This window comes from Alligator sinensis, unplaced genomic scaffold, assembly GCF_000455745.1.
Source record: "Alligator sinensis unplaced genomic scaffold, ASM45574v1 scaffold372_1, whole genome shotgun sequence".
NCBI classification, from domain to species: domain Eukaryota; kingdom Metazoa; phylum Chordata; order Crocodylia; family Alligatoridae; genus Alligator; species Alligator sinensis.
Window position 1 is genome coordinate 466,131 of NW_005842387.1, and position 14,171 is coordinate 480,301.

Below are 14,171 nucleotides of genomic sequence, written 5' to 3' on the forward strand. Positions count from 1 at the left end.
CTAGGTGTACAGAATATTTTCAGGATTTTTCTGGGAATACCATAGTAATGAAGGCGCTAGCAGTTAATTGAGTCTGCAGGCAGGCTTCCTCCAGCCATTCAGCTCAACTTTTATAGATGACTAGACAAGCCCTCGTGATTAATTTTAATGGAGTCCAAGAACATTTGTGTGGAGTCTGCGTTTTCAGAAGAGCATTAGCTTGCAAATGAAGGGGTGACCCAAACTTTAGTAGTTCATGCCAGATAATAAAACCTCACTTTTTCCATTATTTGTATGCAATGAAGAGCTCGCTTCACTAAGGCACTCCAGGAAAAATGTGAGTCACCTTGCACATCATTAGGTTTAGACGGGCAGCTCTGGGTAAAATGATTTCATAATGATCAGCATTAGCCTAGAACTAAGGAATAAGAAAAATCTATTAGGTGATAAATTCATTCATATCCTTTTCTCCTATCTCATCTCAGCTAAACTTTCTGAGTGGGAGACAGATTTTTCCATGTGTTTTAAGAAGAGTAACATGGCATGTTCTGTAATTTTTTTCTTCTCCACATGCAAGTTTTTTCTGCTGTCAGGGTACAGTACCCCTTGTACTGTTGGAAGTTAGGGTATATTAATCCTAGGTAAGGAATGACAAAATTCTGGTGAATTTCAGAGGAGATGCACCATCATTGCCAGTTCAAAACCAAAATATCTTCCAAAAGAACTGGATCCAGATTATTCCTCGACAGGTCTCCAATAGTCAACCGTAAAATAAACCATGGCAACCATTATTTTAGTTTTTTATTGTAAAAATCTTATTGCTAGGACTTGTAATGCTTCTTTGTGCATATATTAAATAGTCAAACCTAGATAAATCAAAAGGAGATACATAAGGGTGTTGTTGTTGCTGTGGGGGGAACTAGGGGAAGAGACATTTACCATAAAGTGTCCAACTAGGAACACTTGTGTAGTATTACAGGGAAAAAATTCAGCTGGCTGGATGGAGAACTTTTTAGCATGGAGCTGTTATTTTCTATCGTTATAATTGGCAAAACCTTAGCAAATGGGGAATACCATGGGCTAGTAGGCAGATGGACTAGATTATGATCAATTAGACCAGTAGGGGGCTATCCTTTTTGGTAGCTGGACCACAACTTAGCCTCACATTCTCCCTAAGTGTTCCTCTGATCCCTTTCCCTTGCCCAACCTGCTGTTCTGCTTTCTGCATTCTCATTACACTGTTAATTCTGTTGTCATTAAAATCAGCAAACTTTATAATGGAGCAAATCTTAGCAATAGCAATGCAGAACTCAGACATACTTAAAATAGTAAAATGATTGCATCCCTATGGTTTCACAACCATCACTGAGACTTAAGTACGTTATTAAAAGGGAGGAAAGGAAAAGGTTTGGGGAGGACATTAATACTATTTTCTGTATTCTTGTGAATGAAGTACACAGACTGAATCAGAAAACAATGTTTCTGTTTTAGAAAGAATCTGAGGCATTTCTCTTTGCAAGCAGGGGCAATTTGCTGTAGCCAGCCTTCCTTTGATCTAGTTGCAGTTATTTATGTGTAGAAGCACATCATTGAACCAATATGAAAAAAAGCTTTGCTTTTTGGGCCACGTCCTCAATGTAAAGTGATATACCTCCACTGAAGCCAATGGAGACTTGATGGTTTACCTTAACTGAAAATTTAGCTGCAAGTATGTCCCATGCAACAGGTTGAAAGTTGTTACTGGTTTGGCATGGCTGTGAACTGTCCTGCCATTACTCTAGTGTGATGTAAGTGCAGAAATCCAAGCTTTTCCATTGTACATTAATCACGAGAACAATTCTTGCATAGATAACTGTACCTGCCATGACTGCCCCCAGGTCAGGTCTTGCTCTCAACTACTTTCAAGGCTTTAAAGAGCTCAATTTGTATTTCTACATCTGTGCTAGTTAGGGCTTGAATTAGAAGTGTGTGTGGGGAACATCTCTGGCCTGCTCCTGATCTTTGCCTACTCAAGGCACCAAAATGAAATACCATTCAGTGCAGAGGATCCAGGTGTTCCAGATACAGCTATCAGCAGCTGAAGGACGGCTCAGCTGCCAGACCAGTTCATTCTCCCTTGCCAAGACTGCCTCACTGCTATGTGGGCCTTGCCCCACAAACCACTTACTGCTTAAACAGCTCTGTGCCCTGTTTTATTCAGCTGCTTCTACAAACCAAAATAAGGGAATCAAGCACTCAAACCACTGCTGATACTTCCTGCTTGCCCTTTTCTACATGGAGGAGTAAGGTGAGGGTGGGTGGGGGAAAGGGAGACTACTGTCTAAGGAGCTGTTTTGTCATTCTGATGATGACCAGGGAGTCTGACAGATGGCTACAGTCTTGACAGTAATCTCTACTTGCTCCAGAAGAACCATCACCTAAGTCCCTGCAACACTATAATTAGGCAGCAGGCAAGGCAGAGTGGTCCATTAGAGACTAACTGGTTCAGAGGTGTGACCTTGTATAGGCAATATGCTGTCTTGGGAGAAAAAGAAAGTGAGAGAACAGTTTCCTTCTAGGATAAGGATGTATAATCCCCTATTTACGGGTGAGTAAGCTGAAGCACAGAAAGGTTCAGTGACTTGTTTGGTTATGGTGGAGATCAATGAGGGAGATAGGAATCAAATTTGGTGTTCTGGTCCCCAGTACTAACCACTCAAATCAACTATTAGTGAAATGGGGTAGGATGGAAGAAGTCTTTTATTAATGAGTCTTACAGCACTGTCTTCAAGACTTGCCAGTTGTCATTCTCCTCATGTTTACTCTCAGCATAGAAGCTGGTGTAGCACAGCTGACAACTAATGAACTTAACTTTCCACCAAAACTTGCATTACTGAGTGAATACAGAAATAAAACCGAACTATCCAAGCAGCACCAGATCTCAGCCAAAGAATAAATATTTTTTATTGTGCAGCAAACCATTTTGTCCTAGCAAAGGCTATAAAGCTACAAGAAGCTGTTGTTACTTGAGGTATGTGAGGTTTTTTTGTTGAACTCCTGTGTGAGATGAACAAATGAAGTGTTTGTAGCACCTCTGCCTAACCCCAGCCCCACACACATGTAGTGATTAGTAGAGAACATTACAGGTGAAGTTACACGTTACACTTAGACCATACTAAAGGCACTTAAAATGTAATCCTCCACACCTTAAAGCTTGTTAACTCATGCTAAGTGCCTGCTGAACTTCTCAAAGTTATACCAGGTGAGGGTTAATTCTGACCTCATGTGTTAATTCTAGCTCATGTTAAGGTAACTTCAGTCTGCTCTATGGAGATAAAATGAGCAATTTTGAGTCTTCCAGCATCCCAGGATGCCCTGATCCCAGCCCCCACCTTCTCATCCAGGGAAGGGATACAGCCAAGGTGTCCTGCCTCCTAGCCACCCCTCTGCTTGCCAGCTTTCAAGTGGTAAGTCAGAACTGTGCAGTCAAGAAATGAGTGACTCCTTATAGCATGGTCTAACTTTAACATCACTTAACATTCCATAGATTTGGTATGGTCTACATATGACTTCTCCCTAACTACCCCCTTAGTAGTAAGGCCTTTGTTAGAATAACTAGAGACATTTTGAAGTGGCTACATAAGTAGAACAAGTGCAGAATCAAAGTAGTCCATTACTTTGATCCTTGGAGGAAATTATGGTCATAATGACCTGGACATCAGCACTTGCAGGTACCTTTATGTTAATGTGAATTTAAAGTGTATAACAGCAGGAGGAACCAAGGGGAAGTCTGTAGCCTGCTAATTTAGACAACTCCCAGAAACTCCCAGGGGCTGGGGGGCAAGGGAAAAAGGAAGAGGAAGCCTGAGGCTAGAATAAGGGGAAGAGCGAGCAGCCTGCTCACCCTTCACAAAGGAGTACACAGTGGGAGATCTCACCAGCTTTGTCAGCCAGGACTGTGGACTGGAGGCATGGGTGTCTGGTGCCTCTTGATTCCCCTGGCGGCCGATCCCGCTGTCTGGGGGGGCACCAAACTCACTCGCAGTAGAAGCGGCCACACTGCTTCCGGAGCTCTGTGGCCGCTTCTGGAGGTCTGTGGCCACTTCCGGAAGCGGCGTGGCCACTTTTGCTGGCAGCCACACTCCCCCACTGGTGCTCACAGGGGGGGCACTGGTGCTCCCGCCTGCACCCCTGCCCGCTGGCTACACAGGGAGCGTGGCCTGACAGGGTGTGCACAGGCACTCTCAGGGGGTATACATGCATCCCCATGCACCCCTTATGCATCACCCCTGACTGGAGAAGCTGGACTCAGACTTGGGGGCAACTGCAAGCTGCTGTCTGAGTACTCTAGAGACTAAAGGCTTGCTTGGGGACAACTCGGGAAGTATAGGGGGAAATTAAGGTGCTGAGTGTATGTTACCGCAGTATTGATGTTTGTTTACGTTTTACCTGTTCCCTGCCTTTGGGCCACTGGCCTGTGACCCCTATGATTTCCTATATAACAGTGGGAGTTCCACCCTGCTTCTTGTGCCATTTTCTGCAGGTGCAGGATTCACACAGCACTTAATTACACAGCATAGAGGAAAAGAGATTGAATGAAGATGCTACCCAGTCAAACTTCTGTAGAGAAGAAACATGCAGCTATATGGAGGGACCTTCTTCTCCATCCTGCTTTGAAAGGTGAAGAGGTTTGTGGAGGAAACCTGAAAATGGTTACCAGCCTCCAAAATAAACAACAGGCCATCCACTTACCTGGACTACCAGCCAGAGGTAAACATGTCTCTGTCTCTCTTGAAGGAAATGCTTGTACTGCTACCATATGTAACCAGTGCAAACATTGTTGGTTTCTTTTCTATCATATCACCTCTTGACTCCCTAAAGCAAGAAAGCATTTGTAGAAGTTCCATAATTTACAAAATCTGCCTACATGCATCTTACAAATTCTGTTTGAAGTTTATTATAAAAGCTGTTTTTTATAAACTGAAGATGATGTGGTGCCTGTGATTGTAGGAGGTAGACTCAGTGGCTCCAAAAGGGCAGTTTGTTCTTGCCTGTCAGAATGAAGAAGATTCAGCATTCAATCATTTGTGAAAGAAAAATCAATATACTACTTTTAAGAGAAATTTCACCAAGAAAGAACAGCCTAGTAATAAATTATGGGGCTCTCATGCTGAATTATTCTGTATTACTGTCAATTTACATTACCAGAGTGATGTAGTTGCTTTCAGCTATAAAAGATTTGTAAATGATTGTGTCCACCTTGGACCTGATCTAAAGGCATTGCCTTTTCTGGGCTTCAGATAAAGCTATGCTTGAATATATGCTTCCACTTCAACAGAACTCCTCCTTGCAGATGCAGATTGCAGCCTTCAGTTTTTTTCTGAATAATGCTGAACAATATAGCTTGGCCTTAAGGGTTAATTACTTTTGCAAAATGTGGCTTTCAATTGTTGTTCATCCTGTTTAAAAATCATAGTTCATAAATGTAAAAATAGAACCTGTTTTTGCTTGAGCTTTTTAATGCAACTTTATCTAATGTGGAGCTCAATTACTGTATGGTTGACACATTTAAGAAGAATGTGCTTAATCAACTTATTCTTTCAGTCTTAGCTCCTAAGTTCACCAATCACTATGTGCTTATTCAAGTAGGTTACTTCTGGTTTGTATAACAACATTTTACTTCTGTCAGCAACAGCAAAATTAACTTTGGCAGGAAATGCCCCAGTAGGTCACGCTACACTATTTCTGTTGCTGTAACATTGCAAGTCTGAAACACAGCATTATTGTGTCATTGTGTAAAGCCTGAAGCATCTATACATTTAAATACTTCGGCTGTGTTCATAAACTCCAGGCCTAACCTTCTATGCTTAGAAGTAAATGACTCTATTTACAGTACTAAACTATTTTTAACTATTGCCAAAATCTATATGGCAGGGCTGACCCTTCTAGGTAGATAGGAGTTCAAAGGGGAAGAAATCTAAGTGAAGATGCTAAATAAAAAGTACGCAGTAAAATTGTTAGGCCCCTGATGCACATTACCTTTAAGATGCAATTGACAAATGCCTTAAAATAGTAACTGAGCCACATGTACAAGTCAATTTAAGGCTTGATAATGCAGTAAATGAGCCACAAACTTATTCCACATTTAATATATAATAATTTTGTGGCTCGTTTGCATCATGCCTTAAATTGAATTTGAGGCCAGGTCCGGTGTACAGGGAACCCAGCATCAGGCTGCAGTAGTCCAGTGCTGGGATCCGTGTGCCAAACTGATTGTTGGCTGAGGCCAGGGACCAGTTTGGCTCTTGGTCCTAACTGACAATCAGGTGATTGGCTTCATCCTAGATTCCCCTTGCTCCAGCAAGTGGGGCATGATTGGGATCTAATGCCTAATCCCAAAATTGTGTATTCTGCCATACACATGTGGTATGGAAGGATGTGAGAACATTGGGATTGAGGATAAGATCCCATCATGGCTTCAAGTAATGTCTGCCAGAGGCCTCAATTGAACATTAACACCAAAGCGGATTGAAGACCAGTGCTGGGTTTTTTTGTGTTGTGTTAAGTGAAGTTGAGTCAAAATTCCATCATAGTAACACCTCAAGTTTTATCAAGGAATCAATTTATTTATTGAGTCACTTGGGAATGATACAAAGCCTCTCGGTGTCAGTTAGAAGCCTCTTGGCATATTTCAAAAGCTCCAAAGTCCAGACTGCAAATGGACTTGCATCCTTAATCTCTATGGTAGATGTTGGAAATGGAGACACCTGCTAACTTCATGTGTCTAGAATTACATAGCAGCCGAGCAGAGGTTTTAAGAAACATTGTTTTGGATTTAGCCTCCTAAGTCCCATTGTCTCTCTTGGGACCTAGCTAGTTAGGAGTTGAAGTATTATTTTCAAGAGAGACTTATGCTTCTATCTTGCTGAAGCATTTCTGAAAATTTTCTCTGTGTGCTAGTGAAGTTCATTTGAGAAATTATACGATAGAATTTTTGAGGTATTAAAAAAACAGCAACTCCCCTTAAGGCATAGAGAAAATTACTAAAGTGGCTTAGCTCTTTATATTCCTCTCACGCTTCTAATATTTCCCAGGTTAATTTAAAAAAAAAAAACAACCTGAAAAGACCACCAACTTTTAACCTCTGTTATATGCATACAACCTGAATGATTTCATTCGAGTTGTGTGTGTAAATGAGAACAAAAACAGATTTACACTGAGTAACCTGTTCTAATGTCTTTTTTGTACCTGGTTAGGGCTTCATTCCTTGAGGGCAAAGCATTTTTAAATGCCCATATAGTTCCTAGTTCAGCATTTTATACTTTCTTCACCAATATTATAAGGTACCATTTGGTTATGACTCTGTTGCCAATTCTTTTGGGGACTGTTGGCATCTCATTTTTAAATGAATCCAACAATGTTACTGCATACAGTTCCTCTAGGCTTCAATGGGAGTTCACCAGATCAAACAAATGTAAGATTGTGGGGCTTTATTTTTTGATAATATAAGCAATGCAAATAAAGATAAACTCCTTTGTGACCTGAGCAACAGACAGGAGATTAGAATTGGCATCTATATCACAACCATTTACTATCTAGTCCTTTTGCAAAATCTATATATTTTATATACATACAATAATTCACCTGCATCTAACTTAAATGACCTAACAGACAAAATCTTTTAGTGTATGAAATGGTATAAATCTTAACTAGTGAGATTATCAATAACTGGAAAAATCTTACTTAAGCTTCTGATTTAACTAAGAAAATCTCAATCTACTTTAATGGTTCCTGTAATCCTGCTGATTTGACTGCAGGAATTTTAATAAAATGAAGTATATGTAATAAGAAAGAAAAATGATCAAAACCATAAATTGCAACTTCCATGTTCATGAAGTTTTTAATACTCATTTTACTAAGAGATGCAGAACAATGACTATTTTATTTCTATTTGTCAGCAGCCAACAAGATATGAATGAGTATTAACTTCAAACAAAAACTGATTCATAACATCAAATTGTGCACTTAAAAAATAATTACAAATCATTTTAAAAAGGAAGAGTAATAGTGGAAGCAACAATGAATATGAAACATGATTGACAGGTTTTAAAACAAAAATAAATTCAAGTATTTGTAAAATTCCTCTGACATTGGTCTTGAAATTTTGTTTGTGCAATACCCATCTTTGCATAGTAAAGAAAACTTTGTAAAACTCCAGTTCTATGTAGTTTGTTTCTTTTAACATGCACCTACAATATATTTTTTGTTAAATTTGCCTAGTAATTTTTTTCTTATAAGAGGATTAGGCTCAATTCAGTGGGATCATGCAGCATACCAGTATGAGCAGTATAGTAACCATACATTTTCCTGTCCAGATGAATTATTAAATAACAAAGCAAAAGTATAGCGGGTGAAATGGGAACTTGTCATTCCTTAAACATTTATTCTGTTGATTAAGATTAAAAGGTGACACTTTTATCATGATAAAAAAATAACATAATCAGCATATGTACTCTAAACATTTGGCAAAGTATGGCTTAGGAAATAAACAATGTCTAGCTGAAACATTTAGACTATATAACCTTCTAATACCACAGAAAAAAATTATTAGTATCCACTTGTGTGGTGATGTGGTTATGTGTTGTCATTTACATTCGGTACATACAGAGCATAAAGCTTGTGTGTTTTACAAATACACGCACACAGCTAAACAGTGGAGCATTAATTCAATCAAGAAATCATATTTCCTATGAAACTGCTGGTGTAACAAAAAGTTACTCCAACACTTACCATATGTACATAATATTTGGGGACCACTGTGGTCTGATTAAAAACATCACATCGCACATTTACAATGTTATTCTGTGAAATGTTTAGTGTCAAAGGTCTATTACACAGATAGTTACATTAGACACCTAATTGATTTTGTAACCACACTGGCACTTCTACTATGGTTACATTTTTGGAGTAGAACCAAAATATGAAGCTTAAAACCTGCTAGAGAGTGTCATGTCCTCTGTACCCTGTAGCAAACTGGAACTAAGCAACAAGGTACTAGAGGACAATATTACAATGCAAGTACTTTGAGTTCCCCTCAAAACAAAAAGTATTCATTGTCATGGCTATTAATACAACACAAATGTTACTCTGAAGTTAGGTCATGCTGAAATAATTCTGAATACTCCTATTCTATACTGTTTAGAGTGATCAGTATCAACACAGACTACCTATATCCAGCACCTTTTACTCAGTGTTAACAAAGTATGTGCAAGTAAGTTAAAGCTGTCTAAAATATCATTCGATAAATAACTAACTTTTGTCAGTCTATGGTTCTCATAGAGGAAAAAAACTTCTGAGCATGTCTAATCTGAAACAAACTTGAAGCAAAAAACATTTTATAGAAAATGTAATGAGGAGAATTGTGTAGTTAATGCAGTACTGATTTTTGGCAAGTTTTTTTTAAAGTGTATATCTCAAAGCTAAATCGAGAAATTGATTTGACATTTGAACAAGAAAAACGAACACTGATTATAGCATTTTTAACCTATTAATGTTTAAGATAAATTTCCTCTCTACTTTTGATTTAAGAAAAGACAAACACCATTATAACACTAGCTTAAACTCTGATAACTACTTGAATTGGTATAAATTAATAAGTTCACCTGAATTTCATGAATGTACATTAGCATAAATGAGAGTTAAATTTGGGCTCTACAGCTTTGCCTTGCCTACCTCAATGAGGGCTAAACAACTGACAATCTTAATGGATATACTTCTACTGACTTCAGTGAACTGGATTAGAGTATGTGGAACTGTAGAAATAATTATATGTTAACCCTGAAATAAAAACCGAGCAAAGCTATCAGTAAAAGGACTTCTTCAGATTATACTTTGACAGTGTAAAGAGGAGAACCCAGAGTAACTTGGATGACTAGATCATTTTTGTAGGTCTGCCAGAAGGAAAGAGAAGAATCTGGAGAAAAATGAGAGCTTTAGCCTGTCTCAAGCTTTCAGCATTTTGTGAATATTTTAAGGCTTACTTAAGCTTGTTTTCCTTTCACATGAGAGAGAGCTAGACAGAGGAAAATAGTAGATAAAATTAAAAGATGAGCTTGGCACTTTTGTGATTAATTTGAGAGCGTGTCAACTTTCTTACATTATATACAGAAAATTTGCATGACAGCCCCAAAAAAGTAATTTGAGAGACTTAAACTCATTACATACATATGCATTTACACCTTCTACATTTTTAAAATTTTTTTCTTTTCTTTTTTTTTTTTTTTGGTTTCAAGCATACAAACTTAGAGCACACCTGTTTTGGTGCCAGAACTCCCTGCATCTGCATGCTAGATCTGCCTTTTTTGAGCAAGCCCAGAACACCCGCTATACAACGTGCTAGAAAAATTAAAATTTAGGGGAGCAAAATTAAACCACCAAAATTAGATTTACATAAAGAATAAAACCTTCTATAAGGAAATGCTTCAATATATCTCTGTGAAAATGATATCTCAAAATCTCTTATTTCCATATTTACATTTTCTTTTCTTTCTAAACGAACTATACACGTTATCCTCACTGTTCAGAGAAACAATAGCTCCCATACCCAAAGGAATTTTCATCCAGTATAGAAAACAATGATTCTGTAGAGTAGGGAACTATTCACTCCAAAGAGACAGAATGCATTGCAGTGGTGTAAGATTTCTTAAGAGCTTGTATCAGCTTCTCTGTGTTCTGTATTTGTTGCTTTCCTCTCTGTATATATTTGGTTGCAGATTTTGCTTGGGGGTTGGCTTGCTAGCTTGCTTGTTGTGTATATATGCCATGCAGTTTATCCTTTCAAAAATTAGCTCATCATGCCACTGGAGTTTGTCATTAATATGAAAAAAGTCATGCCAACTCAAGTTATAATATTTTTCCAGCAGACTGGGAAAAATAATCTTCTGACAGTTTGCTATTTTTAAACAGTTCTCTTATTGCACTTGGTTTATTTGTCCCTTTCTTCCTTTATTTGTCTAAGAAAACAAGAACAAAAAACAAGTTTGAAACAGTTTTCCCTTCTCTGTTGTTTCAGTCTTCATTTAAAAAAGAGAGAGAGAGAGAGGTGAAAGGAGGGAGTATCTGAACTTATCTCCAAAAAGGACAGTTTTCCTTCATCCCTTCCCCAACACCCTCACTTTAGGTCCATAGTAGTCAGTGCCACTCCAAATGTTCTTCTTCATTGACTTATTTTCTGCGCAGCTACAGCAAAGACATTGTATCCAGAATCCAGTAGTGCAAGGAGAGGCTATTCCAATTTAAGTTTTTCAGATAGGGCCTTGCTGACTTGGATCATACCTTCTCTTTTTGACATTTCTTCCAAGTTGCGATACAAGTAGATGAAGAAAATAGGAGGAAAAACACAAGACATTAGTTGGGCATAACATAAAAGTAAAAGTGCTAACACCATAGTAAAGTAATAAGCCCACTCTGAGGCACTCTCAACAAACTAAACTTACAGCAAGGGAATTTTACTGATTTGACAGTGTGAGGCTTTAGATACTTGCTGTTACTTTATCAATTCTTGGTAACTCTTAGGAGCTGAAAGCTAAATATCTTAAATCTATAGCTATGATTATATACAAAGTTTCAGATTGCACAGCAAAGGTGTACACATTGACAGAAAAGCATTTGCGTATTGCAACTTGGACCATTGAAAATGCTCACATGTCAAATGCAAAGCTACTGGCTGTTGTAACAGTGACCCACTGATCTCCAAAATATGTCCTCTTTGAATGAAGTCACCATACCCACTTGGGTGTCCAACTTTGACTAGCGATGCTGAATCTGCAAATAGCTCATCCCACTGTAAGTCGTTCTAGTGCCTCTGTTATGAGCCCTTACCATATTATGGTAAAAAAGTTCTGAATCTCCAATAAAGGGCAAAACGTAGCAGATACTGAGACACAGCATTCGAAGAAGAATGGACAAGTTATTCTTATTAGTTATGAAGAAGCTTCTGTGCCAGTGTCCATTCTTCTACGACACTGATACCCTATGTTAATAAACAGCAAGACATTACAAGGCAACAACAAAAGTTAGTGCAACCTCCCCATAATCTGGCTTTATGTGGGGCATCAAGCAAAGGGCTCATGCATTTAGTCTTAACACTGGGCGTGTGCACCACTACCGCCACCAAATTTTCATGCAAAAACATAGAACGGGAATTCACAAGTTCCCTAAAAATTATACACAAAAAGCCCAGGATTTTCTATTCTTCTGTGCCCTCCCCACATAATTGCTGCAGTGTTCATGAAAGCAAGCTTTTACTTAAGTGGGTTCAGGTGACTTAAGGATGAGTGCAAAAAAAAGAATTCTCCATAAATCTGCCAAAGAACCTGATAGCCTTTGATCTTCCGCCATTGCCCACATCCAGTAAATTCAAGCATGCACCTTAAGAGTTACAGGCTTTTAAGTTTAATTATGTTAACAATTTAAATATTTTACTTATATTTATACAAAGTGTTGTATAATACTCTTCATGAATCAGCCTGACTGCATTACTTAGATATCAAAACCCAACAACCTCCGCAGTGTAGCCTTTAAGGTCTGATATCAGTGGATGATCTTTTTGGGTAACTTGGAAAAAGAATTATACAGCAGGAAGTCTGAATAATGAAAATTTGTTAACCACAATGTTAATTTGGTTATACTCTCTGCCAGTTCAAAGTTTTTCTGTCATATGTGAAAAGGATTTTTAAATGTCTAAAGTCTATTTAAAAAAATTTTTTTTTGCTACATGGCATACCAGAATTCAAATTCTAGTAACTAACAACTGCAATGAGTTTTCTTTAAAGCAAATGTTAAAAAAAAAATCCCTTAATTTAATCCAATCCAATCCGGAAAGCGGTAACATTTTGTTCTTTTTTTAAAAGAACCATAAAAGCCTATACTGAAGTAAGTTGTATTGCCTAAACTTTTCTTATTAAATGGATTTTTAACAGGGATTTTATGCATTGATCACTTCCATATACACCTCTACAGTTAATTTTAAACAAATCCTACCTAATGTAGAGCTGCCAATCAACTGGCAACATCCTGCAGAAACCTTAGTCAGCCTCTTCGACACAGCACATCTCTGACGGTCAATGTCAAAAGCATAAATCTTCTGTCACTCCTGCCCTCCAGGTCACTAATTTGGAACACACTCTTCCAAAAGTAAAAAAAAATCAACCATACTACTGTCTTTCTTTTCCTACAATATTTGCTTAATATCTTATATCAAAATGTTGAGTATCCAGCAATTAGTTATTAACTACAATTTTCTCCACCATATTAGGTTCCTCTGAAAGAATCATCATACCTGAATATGAAGGACTCGAAGATCTAAATGTGACAGTCAAAATAGGTACATTTTTTTTTTAAAAATATGCTAGGCTTAATGTTCAGTAAGCCAGTTCTGTATACTGGAATTTATTTTATGGTAATAAACTGGAATATCTTGTGCTAAGACAGCATTTCTTGTTGAACAGTCTCAAAGTGCTTTATAAGAAATGGGCATCATTATCTTGGCCATTAATCCAGTGTCAGAACTGGGAACAGAATTCAGGCATTGACTCTCATTCCCATGGTCTAACCAATGGGAAAATCCACCCCTACTCACAACAAATTGTATGATGAGATTCCTTTATTAAGCGCTTGCAAAAAGAAGTGAACAAAGTTCTTTCTTTTTCCCAAAGAGGTCATAATTAAAAATTAGGAAACTATCAGCAATCAAGTAAAAAATTCTCATTTATTCATAGGCTAGAAAATCCCAATTTATTTTGATGAGTTTCCTACACTATTTAGTTCATTCTCCATTACAACTAAGCTCCCAACAGTTCTCCTAAAATGTCTTGAATGGAAAAATATGCAGTATCTTTCTGACACACTGTCCGGAAGAGTGTCAGTTGAGCCTTCTAATGTACTGTTTCAAAGATTCATAGATTGCTCAGGGCTGGAAGGGACCTCACAAGATCATCACGTTCAGCCCCCTGCTAGGCAGGAAAGACAACTGGGGTCAAGTTGGACGGACCCCAGCAAGGTGACCGTCCAATCTCCAGGGTAGGTGACTGCACGGTCACCTTGCTGGGGTCACTGGATGTCACTGGATTGGGGTCACTGGATTGCAGAGGTGTCTGGAGGGAGCTTATTTCACAGTCTATACACCCTGAATGTGAAGAAGTTTTTCCTAGAGT

General features: G+C 38.2%; 2 protein-coding genes across 2 annotated transcripts in view; both read right to left on the bottom strand.

The window, feature by feature from the left end:
* The window catches only part of FAM237A (family with sequence similarity 237 member A), a 40,066-nt gene extending 38,197 nt beyond the window's left edge, over window positions 1–1,869 (bottom strand). The window contains exon 1 of the mRNA XM_014522677.2: window positions 1,838–1,869. The gene's annotated coding sequence lies outside the window, so the exon portion shown is untranslated. The remainder of the gene's footprint in view (window positions 1–1,837) is intronic.
* Window positions 1,870–10,988: 9,119 nt separating this feature from the next.
* The window catches only part of ADAM23 (ADAM metallopeptidase domain 23), a gene marked incomplete at its 5' end in the record, with an annotated part of 186,474 nt that continues 183,291 nt past the window's right edge, over window positions 10,989–14,171 (bottom strand). The window contains one exon of the mRNA XM_025211029.1: window positions 10,989–11,310. Within this exon, the coding sequence (XP_025066814.1) occupies window positions 11,262–11,310 (49 nt within the window). The remainder of the gene's footprint in view (window positions 11,311–14,171) is intronic.